This window comes from Oncorhynchus mykiss, chromosome 10 (assembly GCF_057628025.1).
Source record: "Oncorhynchus mykiss isolate SJ-2025 chromosome 10, ASM5762802v1, whole genome shotgun sequence".
NCBI lineage: Eukaryota > Metazoa > Chordata > Actinopteri > Salmoniformes > Salmonidae > Oncorhynchus > Oncorhynchus mykiss.
Genome location: NC_143031.1, coordinates 19,125,715 through 19,146,808, shown reverse-complemented (window position 1 = coordinate 19,146,808; position 21,094 = coordinate 19,125,715). Strand labels below are relative to the sequence as shown.

Here is a 21,094-nt window from a genome sequence, read left to right as displayed (position 1 = left end):
ATTACCAAACATTTTATTGAAAATTCATAAGCTCAACAGGTCAGATTGAGCTACATCTTCAAATGCATTTTAAATTGAATCTTTGAGAAAGCATTCATCTTGTTAATTTCTTCAAACACCTCTTAACTTGATAGGTGGTGCATGCAGGGCCGAAACAGGTCACCTGTTGATTAGAAATACATTTTGGGTAAACTTTAGACAAATTTCATTCTATGCATTAATAAGCAGGCATGATCTAGGCGCTGATGTAATATTGAGTAGGAGTTATGTTGCCCGTGGAGACAGCAGACCACCCATGGCAAAAAGGATCTGCATTGAGTCACCAGGGGCGCTGCTGTGGGATCACTGCGTGAAGGACCAGCAGTGGGAAAGCCCGACAGGCCCCCTTTGAAAATGATCCGGAACACACCGAGTAGCTCCTCACCTTACTCTGATCATTTGTTGGCCAGGGATGCACAACCTGAAAGAGACAATTCATGAAGTTAAATACAAATAAATTGGGAGTAACTCAGCTAACTTTGTTATTGCACTGTTTCCAATAGAGCACCTCCAGCATGGCGCTGGTGAGACCCACTGGAAGGTTTACTTTATGGTCAATTCCACAGCAAGTCAGGAAATGTATATCCCAAGAGCCTTGGTATATGACCAAACTGATAACAGCCAAAAAGTCCAGGAAGACAAAAGGAGGTTACCTTCACTGGAGATGTATCATTCAGCCAAGTTCTGGTGTACTGGATCATCAAAAGACCAGTCCTGGTGTACCTGAAGTGAAGTTAACACTTAATTACTCAATACCTTAGACACTCCAGCACAGCATTTATCACACCTCAGGGCCAGTATTCTTAGCCTTTAATACACACTTGAACATGATCTTAATGCCCAGAAACATTACTTTGATACATTGACAGTCTCAATTTGGTGCATCATTGTCAGGGAGTAGCCCATGGAGAAGGAAAGTGTTGTCTCTGCACAAATACCAGGGCGCCAGGCACAGACAAGCCCAGAGCCTAACGATGCCATATGAAGAGTTGATCTTGCACTGTGTTATGAACAGAACAGCCCGTGGTGAAGGCTGGCTGCAGATACCATACAGTGCTACTCAGTGGGCACTCTGCTAGCATCACAAGACTGTACACAAATACTCACTTAATTCATTACCCTCTCAGAGCCCTTGGCACATGATACAAGAGGCCTGTCAAGAGAACACAGATTAAATTTGCATACCGGAAGTTCAATGATGGAAACTTAATGAGAAGTAAATGTCTCGACAGCTATACCAGGACGCCACACACAAAGACATGGAGACCAACGATGCCATATGCCGAGTTTCTCTTGCACTGACTAATGAACAGTCCAACCGGAGTAGCAGCTGGCTGCAGATACCATGCAGTGCGGTGATCATAGTCTATCCCTCCCATATACCCCAGGGATTCAAAACTAAATCCCACAACTGAAACCTAAGTTCCTCAGATCAGATGGTCTGCGGGCCAAGTTATAACCATCATGCTTTTAGGCAAAGAGGATCATTTTGTAAATTTAACTTCAAGTCAGAACAGCCATTTTCTCTCGCCTGTGCAAGAAGCCACATTCCGGTTGACATTATCGATTACATATTGTAAAAACCTGAGGATTGATTATAAATAAACATTTGACATCTTTCTACGCACTTTACGGACACGAGTTGGAATTGTTCTGCGATGTCGTGACTGCTCGAGCCTGGATTTCTGAACATAACGAAAAATAAAAATAGAGCAAAGGTAAGCGATTTAATTAGCTTTTATGACCAATCTACTTGGCTGCTAGTGTTTGTAATATCTAGTTTACTTAGAGAGATGTTCTTACATAAACACTTGTTATGCTTTCGCTGAAAAGCTTTATTAAAATCTAACATGCCCGGTGGATTAACAAACTAAGCTGTGTTTTGCACTTGTGATTTCATGAAAGTGAAATGGTTTTTGTCATTTAATTTGGAGCTGTGCAATTCAGCGGATGGTGATGAAAATGATCCCACTAATGGGATGGATGCGTGAAGTTAACTATGAGAGGTTACATTTCCTTAACACACAATATAATTTAAGTATGAATTAAGGTGTCTAAGGGACACTCAAAATTAGACAATTTTCTATAGCTTCCAAAACAGTTTTACAAGTGCGGAGTGCCAAGATTAAGGCTTCAAACAGCAATCCGTCAGTCAGACTGTTCAACGAGCGTCTGCGTTGACCAGGGCTAAAATATAACCTTTGACGCAGATTACGCTGCTAGTCCTGCCTTTCCCATCTCATTGGTTTATAGAAGCAGTGCCATCTCCTGACTGGTTATACCCACATGGGTGATCAAAAGACGAACCATTGCCTGTCAGTGTAGTAATCCTATGAACGTTGATTTACCAAACACCATAAAATTTCAAAGATGAAAAAGCCTGGGAGGGATGACTAGAAACGATTCAGTTGACCGTTGTGTATGGATTAATTGTCGGAGTAGAGGACCTTGTGCATTTCAGATAAAACTACTCAAAGTTGATATCCCAGGACAAATTAGCTAGAAAGTGCACGCTAACTAGTTTGACCCGTTCCCAAATTTATGTAATTGGTTCAGCGGTTTTGATATTTTGACCTGCGTGTCGTGATCGCGTTTGGTGTAGCGGGACAAAATAAATTTATGCACAATGGTGCATGCACGCAGCCGGTTTGGGTTCCGTGTAAGACTAATATTGAACGCATTACCACAATTTCCAGTGACCGAATAGACATTGCAGATTATAAATTGACAGTAAGTGCGCTAATGGTGTACCCGTAATGGAATAGTCCACTGAGACAGGTGCAAATTAAGACGTGCCATTAAAATGTTTGGCACCTGCTAGTCTAAAAAGTCAGCCCTCATTAATAATACTCACCAAAGGGCCGCTGTGCATCAGGGCTTGAGCCACCCTGTGGCCATTTGGCAGACCTACACCAGACAAGCAGGTCATTAGAAACAGTGTCACTTCAAAACAGAGCTGCAATTTGTTCTGTAGTAATATCTCACAGGGCTAATGGCAGTAGCCCTGTGGGTAAAGCGAAACTACAAAGTTGTTCTTTGAGGCATTTCCAACGACTAGGGCCCACAGTGAGGAGTCTGTCGGGATAGGCCTCAGTACAGCACTGGAAGCTTTAAATACGAAGCACTGAAGATTATATCAATAAAGTGGACTAGGCATTGCAGGTGGTGAAATTAACCACTCACTATAAAACTAAGGTTATTTGAGTTAACTCAATTAGATTAGATCTTGGAAAAACAAACTAACATGACTCGGCGAATGACCACACGCTCAGGAACTCTTGGGTATTCAGGGCAACTCAGTTGCTCCTTGAAGCTGTTGAAGCAATGGAAAGTAGTGAATTCAATGAATATGGACATTGGTTTACAGCATTTACATCACCGGTTTGTTCAGAAAGGCATACCTTAATCACAATTCAGAGCAGTTGAACATTTAAGCCAATCATCATTACTTCCATTAATATATCAAGCTTATGGTTATAAAACATACCCGAGCTTGATCTTGAATGAATCTTCATATTAAGCTTTTCCCTGAAAGATGAAGGCAATGGATAAATAGCAAATACTTTGTATTAATACGTGTACAAATTGATTGTCTTGTCATGTGCTGCTTCCACACTGTGTCTTAAGTCTCTTGCCACTAATATTTTATTTCTAGTCCCAGCCCATCGAAGCAGGAAGCCTTTTAGCAGGCCATCATTGTAAATAATTCTTAACCGACTTGCCTAGATAAAGATAAATAAATGTCCAGTCTCATAAGTAACACTGCTGCTAGGTGAGCACAGCAGTGGGTTGCAAGAGAATGGATTGCTATGTGCACTGCACCAGCACTAAGGCCCACGATGTCAAGGCCCCAACTGGCACTGTGCTTACAAAGACATAACAGGAAATGTCTTACCACATGGAAGAGCTTCTGGCGCAGAGTTCTGGCTCAACTCAAGATAGCCAAATGCGGGGCCTGTCATTTCCTGCAATTATCAAGGATCAGAGAGGATAAGGCATGCGAAGCAAAATCATAAAACGTTAAATGCCCATAGTTCTGTTTAAAATACAATTTGAGATGTAACACATTACCGTTCAAAGCTATTTTCTCAAACAATAGTTCATTAGTTTGGGTAATGACCTTTACTAGTCCCAGAGAAACATTACTGACGTTATCTAGCAGATTATTTAACGAGCCTCAGCCTGTATTTAGTCAACTAACGTTAGATAGGTTAAGACTGGCTAGCGAGGATGTTACGGGCCTCATTGTCACCAATACAATTAATCTGTAAAGATGAAAGCAAACCCGACAGTTCTATAGCCATGTCACATCGATGGAATTCACCCATTGAATCTAGGAAACTCCATACGTAGCGGTGCACATGGCATTTAGCTAGCCAGTCATCTTCGGGCCTGTTTGCAAACATTAGATGGCTTGCTAACAGACTAGAAACTACAGCAGTCTAGTCAAAACAACCGTAGGCAGCCACCACAAAAGTTATATTAGCCAATAGACAAGCCATGACAAAATAGCTAGCTACTTGTAGTTTGATGCCCCTTTGTTAACGAGCTATTTGCAACACCGCGTGGCAGGGAAGCATGCTCACAACTATTCAAATTGTATTTGTCACATTCTCCGAATACAACAGCAGTGAAATGCTTACTTAAAAAGCCCTTAACCAACAACAAATTAAAATAGAAATAACAAATATTGAGAAAAAAAATAAAGAGAAATTCCTAAACATTGAATCCACGACGTGGATTAACACATTACTCAGTAATTCAATTGTACCTTCATTACTGCATTTAGCAGCACCGTCGACATAGCATGTGCGCATTCTACTTTACCAAAACGATCCTGAAGACTGACGAAATGAGACCGTTCAAGGAGTCTGAAGAGTATTTATAAGACAACGCTGGCAGAAAACGCTTTACGGCATACCACCACAACCAATCATAGTCGTGGATATTTTGCCGCAAGAAGGCTAGGTACTATTTGCCCATACAGACGACAAACATGAAACATTCAATTAATGTAAATGATAATACTTGCATTTGTAAACACTTTGAATGATATGTTCATGAGGTTACGTTAATGATGTTCATTACAATACGTTCAACAAGTTTGATATGCATGTTCTACGTCACGTGACGGGTGGGAACTTTCGAACCCGGGAAACTATTCATTTATTTTTTATGTTAGTGAGTAATTTAATTATTTTGAACCCCAGACAGGCCCTGTAGTGGTTTTGCCTCTCAATAAAAGTGTATATTGCGAAAGCTTAGTAATTCGCCACCATGGGTATTTATCAATCAAAAGGAAAGATCCCTGAAGAAGTTTACAGATTTTGGTCAGCTGTGGCATCATCCATCCGTCTGGGATGGTTGGGGACTGATGATATGGCAAAGGTTGGTGTGTTTAGCCAGCAAACTAAAGTTCGCTAGTAAACGTTATAGAGTAGTAAGTAAAGGCTAACTAGCTAGCGTTTGCGCTGAACTATGTCAGCTTCTAGCCAGCTAGTTAACCTGCATCAATCACAGTCCGTCAAAAGTACAACGTTATTGGTGAACTGTCTGTGTTCTCCAGTCAAGTCAATCAATGTCAATATGAAACTATAATCCATGATACTACATGGAATATAGCCTTCTGCAAGGTTAATTTTCTTGTACTAACCGTAGGAGATGAAGGTGTGCCAGCTTGCCATTTTCCCCATGCTGTTGAATGCCTCTGCTTTGCAAGGAGACATTGTTGGTCTTGAGGGACACTTACAACAGGTAACGTTACTATTGATATATATATATATATATATATATAGCTTTTGAAGTAAGGGGGTAATGAGGCGACCTCTTCAAGGGGTTTGGACCTCTTGGCTTAACTGTTAAGGCGTTGATTTGACGGTCATTGGACCCAGGTTCAAGTCCCCGGTCGGGGTTATCGCCCGAATTCACTACAATATAAGTAACTACTATTAGCCTAGCTAGTAGTACTTAGTTAGCTAGCTACTGTGTTATACAAGTGAATTTGAGGGAAGGGAATCCTGTAACCTAACGTTACTAACGTTAGTTTATGAAAACATTGCTACTGTATCATAATTTAGAGCAATTTAATTCGGTTGACATAAGTGTTGATACTTAGGAAATTCATCCCAAAATGTTGACTGTCATGCTTTAGGGAGCTGATGTGTCTGTGTCAGACGGACATGGGAGGACACCTCTCCACCTGGCTGCTGGTGAGGGGGATGTCGAGACTGTCCGATTCCTGCTGAAGAAGGGAGCGGATGTCAACGTTAGGGATTTTGCGAGAGAAACTGCTCTCCGAGATGGCATTCGCTGCAAGTGAGAAAACAAACCCCAATCTTCGATTGTCTGTGTCTGGTGGGGCCCAGTGGTATTTGCATTTTAGTAATTTAGCAGATGCTCTTATCCAGAGCAATTTACAGTAGTGAGTAGGGTTGCAAAGGGTTGGAAACTTTCCAGGAAATTTTCCATGGAAAGTTAAGCCCGAGAATTGGGGAATTTAGCTTATATTCATCAAAAAAGTTAGCTTATAACAGTGAACCTTTTTGTGGGATACACATAAGGCAATTCTAGGGCTTGTGGCATATTTTGGTTAAACTATTCACAATTTAATGGAATTGCAACCCTCTGCATGCACAGTGCACTCTTCCATCACATGTACAGCTGATTCTCCAGATCACATTTTATTTGTCACATACACATGGTTCGCAGATGTTAATGTGAGTGTAGAGAAATGCTTGTGCTTCTAGTTCCGACAATGCAGTAATATCAAATCAAATTTATTTATATAGCCCTTTGTACATCAGCTGATATCTCAAAGTGCTGTACAGAAACCCAGCCTAAAACCCCAAACAGCAAGCAATACAGGTGTAGAATCACGGTGGCTAGGAAAAACTCCCTAGAAAGGCCAACACCTAGGAAGAAACCTAGAGAGGAACCAAGCTATGAGGGGTGGCCAGTCCTCTTCTGGATGTGCCTGGTGGAGATTATAACAGAACATGGCCAAGATGTTCAAATGTTCATAAATGACCAGCATGGTCAAATAATAATAATCACAGTAGTTGTCGAGGGTGCAGCAAGTCAGCACCTCAGGAGTAAATGTCAGTTGGCTTTTCATAGCCGGTCATTAAGAGTATCTCTACCACTCCTGCTGTCTAGAGAGTTGAAAACAGCAGGTCTGGGACAGGTAGCACGTCCGGTGAACAGGTCAGGATTCCATAGCTGCAGGCAGAACAGTTGAAACTGGAGCAGCAGCATGGCCAGGTGGACTGGGGACAGCAAGGAGTCATCATGCCAGGTATTCCTGAGGCATGGTCCTAGGGCTCAGGTCTTCCGATAGAGAGAAAGAAAGAGAGAAAGAGAGAATTAGAGAGAGCATACTTAAATTCACACAGGACACCGGATAAGACAGGAGAAGTAATCCAGATATAACAGACTGACCCAAGCCCCCCGACACAAACTACTGCAGCATAAATGCTGGAGGCTGAGACAGGAGGGGTCAGGAGACACTGTGGCCCCATCCAGTGATACCCCCGGACAGGGCCAAACAGGAAAGATATAACCCCACCCACTTTGCCAAAGCACAGCCCCCACACCACAACCACCAACTTACCATCCTGAGACAAGGCCAAGTATAGCCCACAAAGATCTCCGCCACGGCACAACCCAAGGGGAGGGCGCCAACCCAGACAGGAAGATCACGTCAGTGACGCACCCCTCCTAGGGACGGCATGAAAGAGCACTAGTAAGCCCCTGTAATAGGGTTAGAGGCAGAGAATCCCAGTGGAAAGAGGGGAACCGGCCAGGCAGAGACAGCAAGGGCGGTTCGTTGCTCCAGGGCCTTTCCCTTCCCCTTCACACTCCTGGGCCAGATTACACTCAATCATATGACCCACTGAAGAGATGAGTCTCCAGTAAAGACTTAAAGGTTGAGACCGAGTCTGCGTCCCTCACATGGGTAGGCAGACCATTCCATAAAAATTGAGCTCTATAGGAGAAAGCCCTGCCTCCAGCTGTTTGCTTAGATATTCTAGGGACAATTAGGAGGCCTGCGTCTTGTGACCGTAGTGTACATGTAGGCATGTGCGGCAGGACCAAATCAGAAAGATAGATAAGAGCAAGCCCAAGTAATGCTTTGTAGGTTAGCAGTAAAACCTTGAAATCAGCCCTTGCCTTAACAGGAAGCCAGTGTAGGGAGGCTAGCACTGGAGTAATATGATCAAACTTTTTGGTTCTAGTCATGATTCTAGCAGCAGTATTTAGCACTAACTGAAGTTTATTTAGTCCTTTATCCAGGTAGCCGGAAGGTAGAGCATTGCAGTAGTCTAACCTAGAAGTAACAAAAGCATGGATTCATTTTTCAGCATCATTTTTGGACAGAAAGTTTCTGATTTTTGCAATGTTACGTAGATGGAAAAAAAGCTGTCCTCGAAACAGTCTTGATATGTTTGTCAAAAGAGAGATCAGGGTCCAGAGTAACACTGAGGTCCTTCACAGTTTTATTTGAGACGACTGTACAACCATCAAGATTAATTGTCAGATTCAACAGAAGATCTCTTTGTTTCTTGGGACCTAGAACAAGCATCTCTGTTTTGTACGAGTTTAAAAGTAGAACGTTTGCAGCCATCCACTTCCTTATGTCTGAAACACCGGCTTCTAGCGAGGGCAATTTTGGGGCTTCACCATGTTTCATTTAAATGTACTGCTGTGTGTCATCTGCATAGCAGGGAAAGTTAACATTATGTTTTCGTATGACATCCCCAAGAGGTAAAATATATAGTGAAAACAATAGTGGTCCTAAAACTGAACCTTGAGGAACACCGAAATTTACAGTTGATTTGTCAGAGACAACCATTCACAGAGACAAACTGATTTCTTTCCGACAGATAAGATCTAAACCAGGCCAGAACTTGTCCGTGTAGACCAATTTGGGTTTCCCATCTCTGCAAAAGAATGTGGTGATCGATGGTATCAAAAGCAGCACTAAGGTCTAGGAGCACGAGGACAGATGCAGAGCCTCGGTCTGATGCCATTAAAAGGTCATTTACCACCTTCACAAGTGCAGTCTCAGTGCTATGATGGGGTCTAAAACCAGACTGAAGCATTTCGTATACATTGTTTGTCTTCAGGAAGGCAGTGAGTTGCTGCGCAACAGCTTTTAAATTTTTTTTTGAGAGGAATAGAAGATTCGATATAGGCCGATAGTTTTTTATATTTTCTGGGTCAAGGTTTGTCTTTTTCAAGAGAGGCTTTATTACTGCCACTTTTAGTGAGTTTGGTACACATCCGGTGGATAGAGAGCCATTTATTATGTTCAACATAGGAGGGCCAAGCACAGGAAGCAGCTCTTTCAGTAGTTTATTTGGAATAGGGTCCAGTATGCAGCTTGAATGTTTAGAGGCCATGATTATTTTCATCATTGTGTCAAGAGGTATAGTACTAAAACACTTGAGTGTCTCTCTTGATCCTAGGTCCTGGCAGAGTTGTGCAGACTCAGGACAACTGAGCTTTGAAGGAATACGCAGATTTAAAGAGGAGTCCGTAATTTCCTTTCTCATAATCATGAGAAAAAGAAGTTCATGAATTTATTACTGCTGAAGTGAAAGCCATCCTCACTTGGGGAATGCTACTTTTTAGTTAGCTTTGCGACAGTTTAAAAAATAAATGTTGGATTGTTCTTATTTTCCTCAATTAAGTTGGAAAAATAGGATGATCGAGCAGCATTGAGCGCTCTTTGATACGGCACGGTACTGTCTTTCCAAGCTAGTCGGAAGACTTCCAGTTTGGTGTGGCGCCATTTCCGTTCCAATTTTCTGGAAGCTTGCTTCAGAGCTCGGGTATTTTCTGTATACCAGGGAGCTAGTTTCTTATGACAAATGTTTTTAGGTTTTAGGAGTGCAACTGCATCTAGGGTATTGCGCAAGGTTAAATTGAGTTGAGTAATAACCAACGATTAATGTAACCTAACAATTCCACAACTACTACCTTATACACACAAGTGTAAAGGGATAAAGAATATGTACTTAAAGTTATATGAATGAGTGATGGTACAGAACAGCATAGGCAAGATGCAGTAGATGGTATCGAGTACAGTATATACATGCTGCGCCACCAGAGACTCTGGGTTCGCGCCCAGGCTCTGTCGTAACCGGCCGCGACCGGGAGGTCCGTGGGGGCGACGCACTATTGGCCTAGCGTCGTCCCGGTTAGGGAGAGTTTGGCCGGTAGGGAAATCCTTGTCTCATCGCGCACCAGCGACTCCTGTGGCGGGCCGGACGCAGTGCGCGCTAACCAAGTTTGCCAGGTGCACAGTGTTTCCTCCGACCCATTGGTGCGGTTGGCTTCCGGGTTGGATGGCGCTGTGTTAAGAAGCAGACTTTCAATCTTCGTCTCTCCCGAGCCCGTACGGGAGTTGTAGTGATGAGACAAGATAGTAGCTACTAAACAATTGGATACCACGAAATTGGGGAGAAAAAGGGGTCAAATTCACCCCAAAAAATTATTTAAAAAAAAAGATGATCTTTATGGCCTTCCTGTGACATCGGGTGGTGTAGGTGTCCTGGAGGACAGGTAGTTTGCCCCCGGTGATGTATTGTGCAGACCTCACTACCCTCTGGAGAGCCTTACGGTTGTGGGAGGAGCCATTGCCGTACCAGGCGGTGATACAGCCCGACAGGATGCTCTCGATTGTGCATCTGTAGAAGTTTGTGAGTGCTTTTGGTGACACGCCAAATTTCTTCAGCCTCCTCAGGTTGAAGAGGCGCTGCTGCGCCTTCTTCACAACGCTGTCTGTGTGGGTGGACCAATTCAGTTTGTCCGTGATGTGTACGCCGAGGAACTTAAAACTTACTACCCTATCCACTACTGTCCCGTCGATGTGGATAGGGGGGTGCTCCCTCTGCTGTTTCCTGAAGTCCACAATCATCTCCTTTGTTTTGTTGACGTTGAGTGTGAGGTTATTTTCCTGACACCACACTCCGAGGGCCCTCACCTCCTCCCTGTTGGCCGTCTCGTCGTTGTTGGTAATCAAGCCTACCACTGTAGTATCGTCTGCGAACTTGATGATTGAGTTGAAGGCGCGCATGGCCACTCAGTCGTGGGTGAACAGGGAGTACAGGAGAGGGCTCAGAACGCAGCCTTGTGGGGCCCCAGTGTTGAGGATCAGCGGGGTGGAGATGTTGTTACCTACCCTCACCACCTTGGGGGCGGCCCGTCAGGAAGTCCAGGACCCAGTTGCACAGGGCGGGGACGAGACCCAGGGTCTCGAGCTTGATGATGAGTTTGGAGGGTACTGTGGTGTTACATGCTGAGCTGTAGTCGATGAACAGCATTCTCACATAGGTATTCCTCTTGTCCAGATGGGTTAGGGCAGTGTGCAGTGTGGTTGCGATTGCGTCGTCTGTGGACCTATTGGGGCGGTAAGCAAATTGGAGTGGGTCTAGGGTGTCAGGTAGGGTGGAGGTGATATGGTCCTTGAGTAGTCTCTCAAAGTACTTCATGATGACGGAAGTGAGTGCTACGGGGCGGTAGTCGTTTAGCTCAGTTACCTTAGCTTTCTTGGGAACAGGAACAATGGTGGCCCTGATATGGTTTTGCAGGTAGTATTTAATGAAGCTGCCAGGTGAGGACTTGTGAGGCGTCTGTTTCTCAAACTAGACACTCTGATGTATTTGTCCTTTTGCTCAGTTGTGCACCAGGGCCTCCCACTCCTCTTTCTATTCTGGTTAGAGCTGTTCTGTGAAGGGAGTAGTACACAGTGTTGTACGAGATCTTCCGTTTCTTGGCAATTTCTCACATTGAATAGCCTTCATCTCTCAGAACAAGAATAGGCTGACGACTTTCAGAATAAAGGTCTTTGTTTCTGGCCATTTTGAGCCTGTAATCAAACCCACAAATGCTGATGCTCCAGATACTCAACTAGTCTAAAGAAGGCCAGTTTTATTGCTTATTTAATCAGAACAACAGTTTTGAGCTGTGCCCCACGTCTATTTCTATTGGCACAAGCACTTTTAATGACACAAACTGTTCACACCCCTCTTTTTGGCAGAGAGAAAATGTAACAGTTTAAAGGCTTATTTCTTGCAATTCTACACATTTTGTCATGGGGTGCAGAGAACATTTTGCAGTTTTAAAGCACATTTTCTTGCAATTCTATGCATTTTGCCATGTCTATTCATGTGATATTTAAGTGACTCGAACATTACAACTAAATCTAAAAAATATTAGCTGACATGGGCTAGTTGATCTGGAACTTTCTGACAAGTTATAAATAGCTATCTTACAACAGGAAAACTGAAGATGCACTACCCAATTTTGAAATCACAATTCTGTATACCTCTGGTCCTTCTTTGGACACTGTGTTAACTAACCTCCAGACGAGCTTCAATGCCATACAACTCTCCTTCCGTGGCCTCCAACTGCTCTTAAATGCAAGTATAACTAAATGCATGCTCTTCAACCGATTGCTGCCTACCCTCCTGTCCAGCATCACTACTCTGGACGGTTTTGACGTAGAATATGTGGACAACTACAAATACCTAGGTGTCTGGTTAGACCGTAAACTCTTCTTCCAGACTCACATTAAGCATCTCCAATCCAAAATTAAATCTAGAATCTGCTTCCTATTTCACAACAAAGCATCCTTCACTCATGCTGCCAAACATACCCTCGTAAAACTGACCATCCTACCGATCCTCGACTTCGGCGATGTCATTTACAAAATAGCCTCCAACACTCTACTCAACAAATTGGATGCAGTCTATCACAGTGCCATCCGTTTTGTCACCAAAGCCCCATCTACTACCCACCACTGCGACCTGTACACTTTCGTTGACTGGCCCTAGCTTCATATTCGTCGCCAAACCCACTGGCTCCAGGTCATCTACAAGTCTCTGCTAGGTAAAGCCCCACCTTATCTCAGCTCACTGGTCACCATAGCAGCACCCACCCATAGCACGCTCTCCAGCAGGTATACTGGTCACCCCCAAAGCCAATTTTTTCTTTGGCCACCTTTCCTTCCAGTTCTCTGCTGCCAATGACTGGAATGAATTGCAAAAATCACTGAAGCTGGAGACTCACATCTCCCTCACTAGCTTTAAGCACCAGCTGTCAGAGCAGCTCACAGATCACTGCACCTGTACATAGCCCATCTGTAAATATCCTATCCAACTACCTCATCCCCATACTGTATTTATGTATGTATATCATGCTCCTTTGAACCCCAGTATCTCTACTTGCACATTCATCTTCTGCACATCTACCATTCCGGTGTTTAATTGCTATATTGTAATTACTTCGCCACCATGGTCTATTTATTGCCTTACCTCCCTTATCCTACCTCATTTGCACATACTATATATAGACTTTTCTACTGTATTATTGACTGTTTGTTTATTCCATGTGTGTTGTTGTATGTGTCAAACTGCTTTGCTTTGTCTTGGCCAGGTCACAGTTGCAAATGAGAACTTGTTCTCAACTAGCATACCTGGTTAAATAAAGGTGAAATAAAAAATATAAATCAATATATTCTGCTACTACAACTTCCAAGGCTAAGTTGAAAGCCAGACTGAGCTGCGTTTTTTTTAATCAATACAGTGAGGGAAAAATGTATTTGATCCCCTGCTGATTTTGTACGTTTGCCCACGGACAAAAAATTTATCAGTCTATAATTTTAATGGTAGGTTTATTTGAACAATGAGAGACAGAATAACAACAAAAAAATCCAAAAGAACGCATGTCAAAAATGTTATAAATTGATTAGCATTTTAATGAGGGAAATACGTATTTGACCCCTCTGCAAAACATGACTTAGTACTTGGTGGCAAAACCCTTGTTGGCAATCACAGAGGTTCGATGTTTCTTGCGGTTGGCCACCAGGTTTGCACACATCTCAGGAGGGATTTTGTCCCACTCCTCTTTGCAGATCTTCTCCAAGTCATTAAGGTTTCGAGGCTGACGTTTGGCAACTCGAACCCTCAGCTCCCTCCACAGATTTTCTATGGGATTAAGGTCTGGAGACTGGCTAGGCCACTCCAGGACCTTAATGTGCTTCTTCTTGAGCCACTCCTTTGTTGCCTTGGCCGTGTGTTTTGGGTCATTGTCATGCTGGAATACCCATCCACGACCCATTTTCAATGTCCTGGCTGAGGGAAGGAGGTTTTCACCCAAGATTTGATGGTACATGGCCCCGTCTATTTTCCGTTTGATGCGGTGAAGTTGTCCTGTCCCCTTAGCAGAAGAACACCCCCAAAGCATCATGTTTCCACCTCCATGTTTGACGGTGGGGATGGTGTTCTTGGGGTCATAGGCAGCATTCCTCCTCCTCCAAACACGGCGAATTGAGTTGAGCTCCATTTTGGTCTCATCTGACCACAACACTTTCACCCAGTTGTCCTCTGAATCATTCAGATGTTCATTGGCAAACTTCAGATGGGTATGTATGCATAAGTGCTTTCTTGAGCAGGGGGACCTTGCGGGCGCTGCAGGATTTCAGTCCTTCACGGCGTAGTGTGCTACCAATTGTTTTCTTGGTGACTATGGTCCCAGCTGCCTTGAGATCATTAACAAGAACCTCCCGTGTAGTTCTGGGCTGATTCCTCACCGTTCTCATGATCATTGCAACTCCACGAGGTGAGATCTTGCATGGAGCCCCAGGCCGAGGGAGATTGACAGTTCTTTTGTGTTTCTTCCATTTGCGAATAATTGCACCAACTGTTGTCACCTTCTCACCAAGCTGCTTGGTGATGGTCTTGTAGCCCATTCAAACATTTGGACACACCTACTCATTCCAGGGGTTTTCTTTATGTCATGTTGTTCGTAATAATGATGATCAGACCAAGCTTGGATAGAGTTCCACATGTTTAATAAAGGAAGTGAAACTGAAGCTAATACAAAACAAAATAAAGAATAAATTAACCGTGATGATAATGTAGTGCGAACAGGCAACTAAACATAAACAATATCCCATAACCCACAGGTGGAAAAAATGCAACTTAAGTATGATCCCCAATTAGAGACGACGATTACCAGCTCCTCTAATTGGGAATCATACACAAACACCAACATAGAAAAATAAACCTAGAACCCTGACCATAGAAAAATAAACCTAGTCACGCCCTGACCTACTCTACCATAGAAAATACAGGCTTTCTATTGTCAGGACGTGACACTTTATTTGACTATTTTCTACATTGTAGAATAACAGTGAAGACATCAAAACTAAGAAATAACACATATGGCATCATGTGGTAACCAAAAAAGTGTTTTTTTGAGATTCTTCAAAGTAGCCACCCTTTGCCTTGATGACAGCTTTGTACACTCTTGGCATTCTCTCAACCAGCTTCATGAGGTAGTCACCTGGAATGCATTTCAATTAACAGGTGCGCCATGTTAAAAGTGAGTTTGTGGCTCAAACGCATGAAGAAGGAAAGAAATTCCAATCAGTTCAGTTGTGACAGGGTAGGAGGTGGTATACAGAAGCCCTGGTTGGTGAAATACCAAGTCCATATTATGGCAAGAACAGCCCAAATAAGCAAAGAGAAACAACAGTCCATCATTACTTTAAGACATGAAGGTCAGTCAATCTGGGAAAATGTCAAGTGCAGTCACAAAAAACATTAAGCGCTATGATGAAACTGGCTCTCATGAGGACAGCTACAGGAAAGGAAGACCCAGAGTTACCTCTGCTGCAGAGGATAAGTTCATTAGAGTTATCAGCCCCAGATATTGCGGCGCAAATAAATGTTTCTCAGAGTTCAAGTAACAGACACACTTCAACATCAACTGTTCAGAGGAGACTGCGTGAATCAGCCCTTTATGGTCGATTTGCTGCAAAGAAACCACTACTGAAGGACACCAATAAGAGAAAGTGACTTGATTGGAACAAGAAACACGAGCAATGGACATTAGACCGGTAGAAATCTGTCCTTTGGTCTGATGAGTCCAAATTTGCGACTTTTGGTTCCAACCGCCGTGTCTTTGTGAGACACAGAGTAGGTGAACAGATGATCTCTGCATGTGTGGTTCCCACCCTGAAGCATGGTGGTGTGTGGGTGCTTTGCTGGTGACACTGATTTATTTAGAATTCAAGGCACACTTAACCAGCATGGCTACTACCGCATTCTGCAGTGATTCGTCATCACCTCTGGTTTGCTTTTAGTGGGACTATCATTTGTTTTTCAACAGGACAATGACCCAACACACCTCCAGGCTGTGTAAGGGCTATTTGACCAAGAAGGAGAGTGATGGAGTGCTGCATCAGATGACCTGGCCACCACAATCACCCGACCTCAACCCAATTGAGATGGTTTGTGATGAGTTGGACCGCATATGTGCTCAGCATATGTGGGAACTCCTTCAAGACTGTTGGAAAGGCATTCCTACAGGAATAGAAAATAGTAAAATTAAAGAAAAACCCTTGAATGAGTAGGTGTTTCCACATTTTTGACTGGTACTGTACAGTATATTTAAAAATAATTGTGGCAGGGAGATCCCCGTTCCCCTGCTGCCGATCCCTCGGGGTGCGCCCCACATTTTGGAAACCACTGATGTAGGCAATACATGCACTGTATCTGAAAAGCTGTTGGTTAGAGTACACGTACCAATACCAGAGTGGTCACATTCGCTATATAACATTACATGACAAAATGATCAGTGGAGTTCAAAATTCGATGGAAACCCATTTAACTTGTGTTTTTTTTTTTTGGGGGGGGGGGGGGGTTAACCGCAAAAGTAATTTGAATGAAAGTTAACAACTTTGGTGAGAAAATGTGCATTGTAATGGGTGTGTGTCGGTGGCAGGGAAGTCAGGCGCAGGAAAATGAACTTGGTATAAATGGAGTTGTTTAATAACTGCTCATAAAACTAAAAAAATAATATATATACAAAAATAATATAAGTGGGTACAAAACCCCTCGCACACCGACACATGACTTGCACATAACATACAATAAAACAATCTCCGACAAGGACATGAGGAGAAACAGAGGGTTAAATACACAACATGCAAATTAATGGGATTGGAACCAGGTGTGAAGGAAGACAAGACAAAACCAATGGAAAATGAAAAATGGATCAGTGATGGCTAGAAGGTCGGTGACGTCGACCGCCGAACACCACCCAAACAAGGAGAGGGACCGACTTCGGCGGAAGTCGTGACATGCAAATTATTTTTGTGTGGATTTTAGAATATATGCATTAACATTTTTCACCAATTGGATGTAAATATAGTTTGACGTGGAAATAAAAGTGCTGAAAACAAATTGGCTTCCTAGTGAACAAGCTATGAAGGAAAAATACTGGAGTTTTGGTGCAGGTACAGCCAACTAGCGCAAAAATAATATTGCAATATTGTCTTACGATATATAACTGTATACATGTCCCCCCCATCACTAATGACATGGCAATTATACAACAACTGCAAATGTATATATTTACACATTATTTGAAAGATTTCCAGGAAAGATTTTTCCTCATGTTTTTATTATGCATCAGTATATAAAGCTCCAAATGGGAGACCTCATCTGAGATGAATGGCTAGACTATAGGTCTTTTACCAGGAGTCCCTCAACAACATGACTCTTCATTGTGTCCGTACAGGAGCATAGAGGTTGTGTCCCAACTGATGAGTGAGGGGGCTCATCTGGAGACATCCTCTCTGGAACTGGGGGTTGAGATGTGTTGGTGGGTGAGCTAAATGAAGTAGCCAGCTACTGAATGTATTGAATCTTATGGTTAACTTAAACAGCATATAACCTAGCTGTGGTCACCAACACTGGTCCTAGAGAGCAATGGCATTTGCAGGTTTTTGTTCCCCCCAGATTCTGCTAATCAACTGTTCATCGATACTTTCATTAGTTGAATTATGTACAGTGGGGCAAAAAAGTAATTAGTCAGCCACCAATTGTGCAAGTTCTCCCACTTAAAAATATGAGAGAGGCCTGTAATTTTCATCATAGGTACACTTCAACTATGACAGACAAAATGAGAAGAAAAAATCCAGAAAATCACATTGTAGGATTTTTAATGAATTTATTTGCAAATTATAGTGGAAAATATGTATTTGGTCACCTACAAACAAGCAAGATTTCTGGCTCTCACAGAACTGTAACTTCTTCTTTAAGGGGCTCCTCTGTCCTCCACTCGTTACCTTTATTAATGGCACCTGTTTGAACTTGTTATCAGTACAAAAGACACCTGTCCACAACCTCAAACAGTCACACTCCAAACTCCACTATGGCCAAGACCAAAGAGCTGTCAAAGGACACCAGAAACAAAATTGTAGACCTGCACCAGGCTGGAAAGACTGAATCTGCAATAGGTAAGCAGCTTGGTTTGAAGAAATCAACTGTGGGAGCAATTACCAGGAAATGGAAGACATACAAGACCACGGATATATCCCTCGATCTGGGGCTCCACGCAAGATCTCACCCCGTGGGGTCAAAATGATCACAAGAACGGTGAGCAAAAATCCCAAAACCACACGGTGGGACCTAGTGAATGACCTGCAGAGTGCTGGGACCAAAGTAACAAAGCCTACCATCAGTAACACACTACGCCGCCAGGGACTCAAATCCTGCAGTGCCAGACGTGTCCCCCTGCTTAAGCCAATACATGTCCAGGCCACGTCTGAAGTTTGCTAGAGAGTATTTGGATGATCCAGAAGAAGATTGGGAGTCATATGGTCAGATGAAACCAAAATATAACTTTTTGGTAAAAACTCAACTCGTTGTGTTTGGAGGGCAAATAATCCAAAGAACGCCATACCTACTGTGAAGCATGGGGGTGGAAACATCATGGGGCCATGTATCGTGAGATTTTGAGTGAAAACCTCCTTCCATCAGCAAGGGCATTGAAGATGACACGTGGCTGGGTCTTTCAGCATGACAATGATCCCAAACACACCGCCCGGGCAACGAAGGAGTGGCTTCGTAAGAAGCATTTCAAGGTCCTGGTGTGGCCTAGCCAGTCTCCAGATCTCAATCCCATAGAAAATCTTTGGAGGGAGTTGAAAGTCTGTGTTGCCCATCAACAGCCCCAAAACATCACTGCTCTAGAGGAGATCTGCATGGAGGAATGGGCCAAAATACCAGCAACAGTGTGTGAAAACCTTGTGAAGACTTACAGAAAACGTTTGACCTCTGTCATTGCCAACAAAGGGTATATAACAAAGTATTGAGATAAACTTTTGTTATTGACCAAATACTTATTTTCCACCATAATTTGCAAATAAATTCATTAAAATTCCCACAATGTGATTTTCTGGATTTTTCTTTCTCATTTTGTCTGTCATAGTTGAAGTGTACCTATGATGAAAATTACAGGCCTCTCATCTTTTTAAGTGGGAGAACTTGCACAATTGGTGGCTGACTAAATACTTTTTTGCCCCACTGTATGTTAGTACTAGGCTGGGACAAAAGTCTTGCAAAACTAGTCCTGCAGTGACCAGGGTTGGTGACCACTGTCATATATTGAATGTCACGTCTCAGAACTATTTGTGCACTTATAATTGTATGAAAATGATCACTGCTTAATTTCGCTATGTGTAGAAGGGCTACACATTTAATGTATTGAATTCATCACATTTTTATGAAAATGTTTGATTTCCTTACTGTCATACATAGAACTGACCTTTGAATCCATAATAATTGGGAATGACACCATATTTGAGATGTAATTAAAGGCCTCTCTTGTCTGCAGCCTTGCGTTCTTGGGAGACTTCAAGCAGATGGAGGTGTGGAAGCAGGCAGGGGTTAGCTTCAACTTTGCTGATGCCGATGGCAGAACTCCTCTGCATGTGGTGGGTTTCTACTTTCCCATAAATCTTCCCTGTAACATGATTTTGTGCTTAGCAGTACTATGATTTAGATATTGTCAGAATAACATTGTGGTCTGGCATGACCTAATTCTTTGATATTGAAGTACACCAATATACAGAATGAAACGTGTTGATAGATAGAACTGCAATGTATACAAAAAAGCATGTAACTTTGGTTTATTCTAGGCTGTCTGCACTAACCAGCCAGACATGGTCAGGTTCTGCATCAGGAACGGCTCCAGTCTTGAGGTATTGAATTCTCCACAACCAACCAGGTTTAATATAGTACAGTGCATTGGAAAGTATTCAGACTTCTTAACTTTTTCCACATGTTGTTACATTACAGCCTTATTCTTAAATGGATTAACCCTGTTTTTGCTTTGTCATTGTGGTATTGTGTGTAGATTAATTAGGAAAATGTTTTATTTAATCCACTTTAGAATAAGGCTGTAATGTGGAAAAAGCGATTGGGGTCTGAATACTTTCCGAATGCACTGTATTTGGTCCAAGAAATTACATTTATTCAGATAAATGGGCAATTCACAGGTGATCTGTTATACCATTTCTAATCTCACTTCTATAACTTATCCAAATGGACCAGTAGCCTTAATCTATCCTATACGTTGTGATAATCACACCCTTGGCTACCCCTAAAAGGACAGTCTGAGTGATTTGTGTCTGTATTGTCACTGCAGCAGCGCGACCTCTTCAACAACCAGCCGGTGGATGATGCTCGGCGTCTGGGTCTGCAAACCCTGGTGGAGATGCTGAGCAATGAGGCCCAGAAGGAAGCCTCCGACCTCGTGGCCGAGAAAACCAAGATCAATGTGGAGGAGCAGATGGCCAGAGGCCTGGTAGAACTCTCCCTGGTCCCATAACATGGACACAATTAGCCCCATTATCCTTATCTAGTACCTAATTATCGAGTTTTGTTCACTCTTTTTCATTTTACAACTCATTTGTCTCCTACTGAAATGCTTCAAGTCAAAATTGATAAATGTTGAGAATTATATTTTGCTGTTTGCCCACGTGAGTTGTATTTTTATGGTTGATAATAGTTGTGAATGTTATGACTCTCATCAGTATTTTAATGAACATGTCCGTTGACTTTTGTTTACAGTAAAAAGCAGCATAACTCTTAGCGTAAATATTTTTTGTGCGTTCACGTTCTAGTCGGAACTATGAATCTCATAAACGTTTGACTTGCTAACTGGTTGAACGCAGCACAAGTATAACTACAACCAG

The 21,094-nt window shown here is 42.7% G+C and overlaps 1 protein-coding gene, 1 long non-coding RNA gene and 3 other non-coding genes across 7 annotated transcripts; 1 reads left to right on the top strand and 4 right to left on the bottom strand.

The window, feature by feature from the left end:
- LOC110533444 (uncharacterized) lies at positions 1-4,965 on the bottom strand. Its single transcript, XR_002474959.3, has 9 exons — positions 4,811-4,965; positions 3,935-4,004; positions 3,527-3,567; positions 3,284-3,352; positions 2,894-2,946; positions 1,147-1,192; positions 693-762; positions 425-460; positions 1-163 (listed from the first exon to the last, which is right to left on the bottom strand). It is a non-coding gene; the product is annotated as an uncharacterized LOC110533444 (long non-coding RNA).
- LOC118937081 (small nucleolar RNA SNORA8) lies at positions 958-1,097 on the bottom strand. Its single transcript, XR_005034477.1, has one exon. It is a non-coding gene; the product is annotated as a small nucleolar RNA SNORA8 (small nucleolar RNA).
- LOC118937080 (small nucleolar RNA SNORA8) lies at positions 1,258-1,394 on the bottom strand. Its single transcript, XR_005034476.1, has one exon. It is a non-coding gene; the product is annotated as a small nucleolar RNA SNORA8 (small nucleolar RNA).
- LOC118937082 (small nucleolar RNA SNORA18) lies at positions 3,001-3,134 on the bottom strand. The gene has a single exon (XR_005034478.1). It is a non-coding gene; the product is annotated as a small nucleolar RNA SNORA18 (small nucleolar RNA).
- Positions 4,966-4,973: 8 nt separating the features above from the next.
- On the top strand, positions 4,974-20,991 carry si:ch211-209a2.2 (L-asparaginase). 3 transcript variants are annotated; one of them, XM_021617651.3, is made up of 7 exons: positions 4,974-5,427; positions 5,698-5,793; positions 6,191-6,354; positions 17,632-17,715; positions 19,732-19,831; positions 20,036-20,098; positions 20,545-20,991. In XM_021617651.3, exons 1-7 carry the CDS (start codon positions 5,317-5,319, stop codon positions 20,725-20,727), a joined length of 801 nt encoding a protein of 266 aa, XP_021473326.2. In that variant the 5' UTR covers positions 4,974-5,316; the 3' UTR covers positions 20,728-20,991. The 3 variants fall into 3 exon arrangements, with proteins under 3 accessions (XP_021473326.2, XP_090042190.1, XP_090042191.1); XM_090186064.1 differs by lacking the exon at positions 17,632-17,715 and having other exon boundaries at positions 4,975-5,427; XM_090186065.1 differs by lacking the exons at positions 5,698-5,793; positions 6,191-6,354 and having other exon boundaries at positions 5,172-5,427.
- The last annotated feature ends 103 nt before the right edge of the window (positions 20,992-21,094 follow it).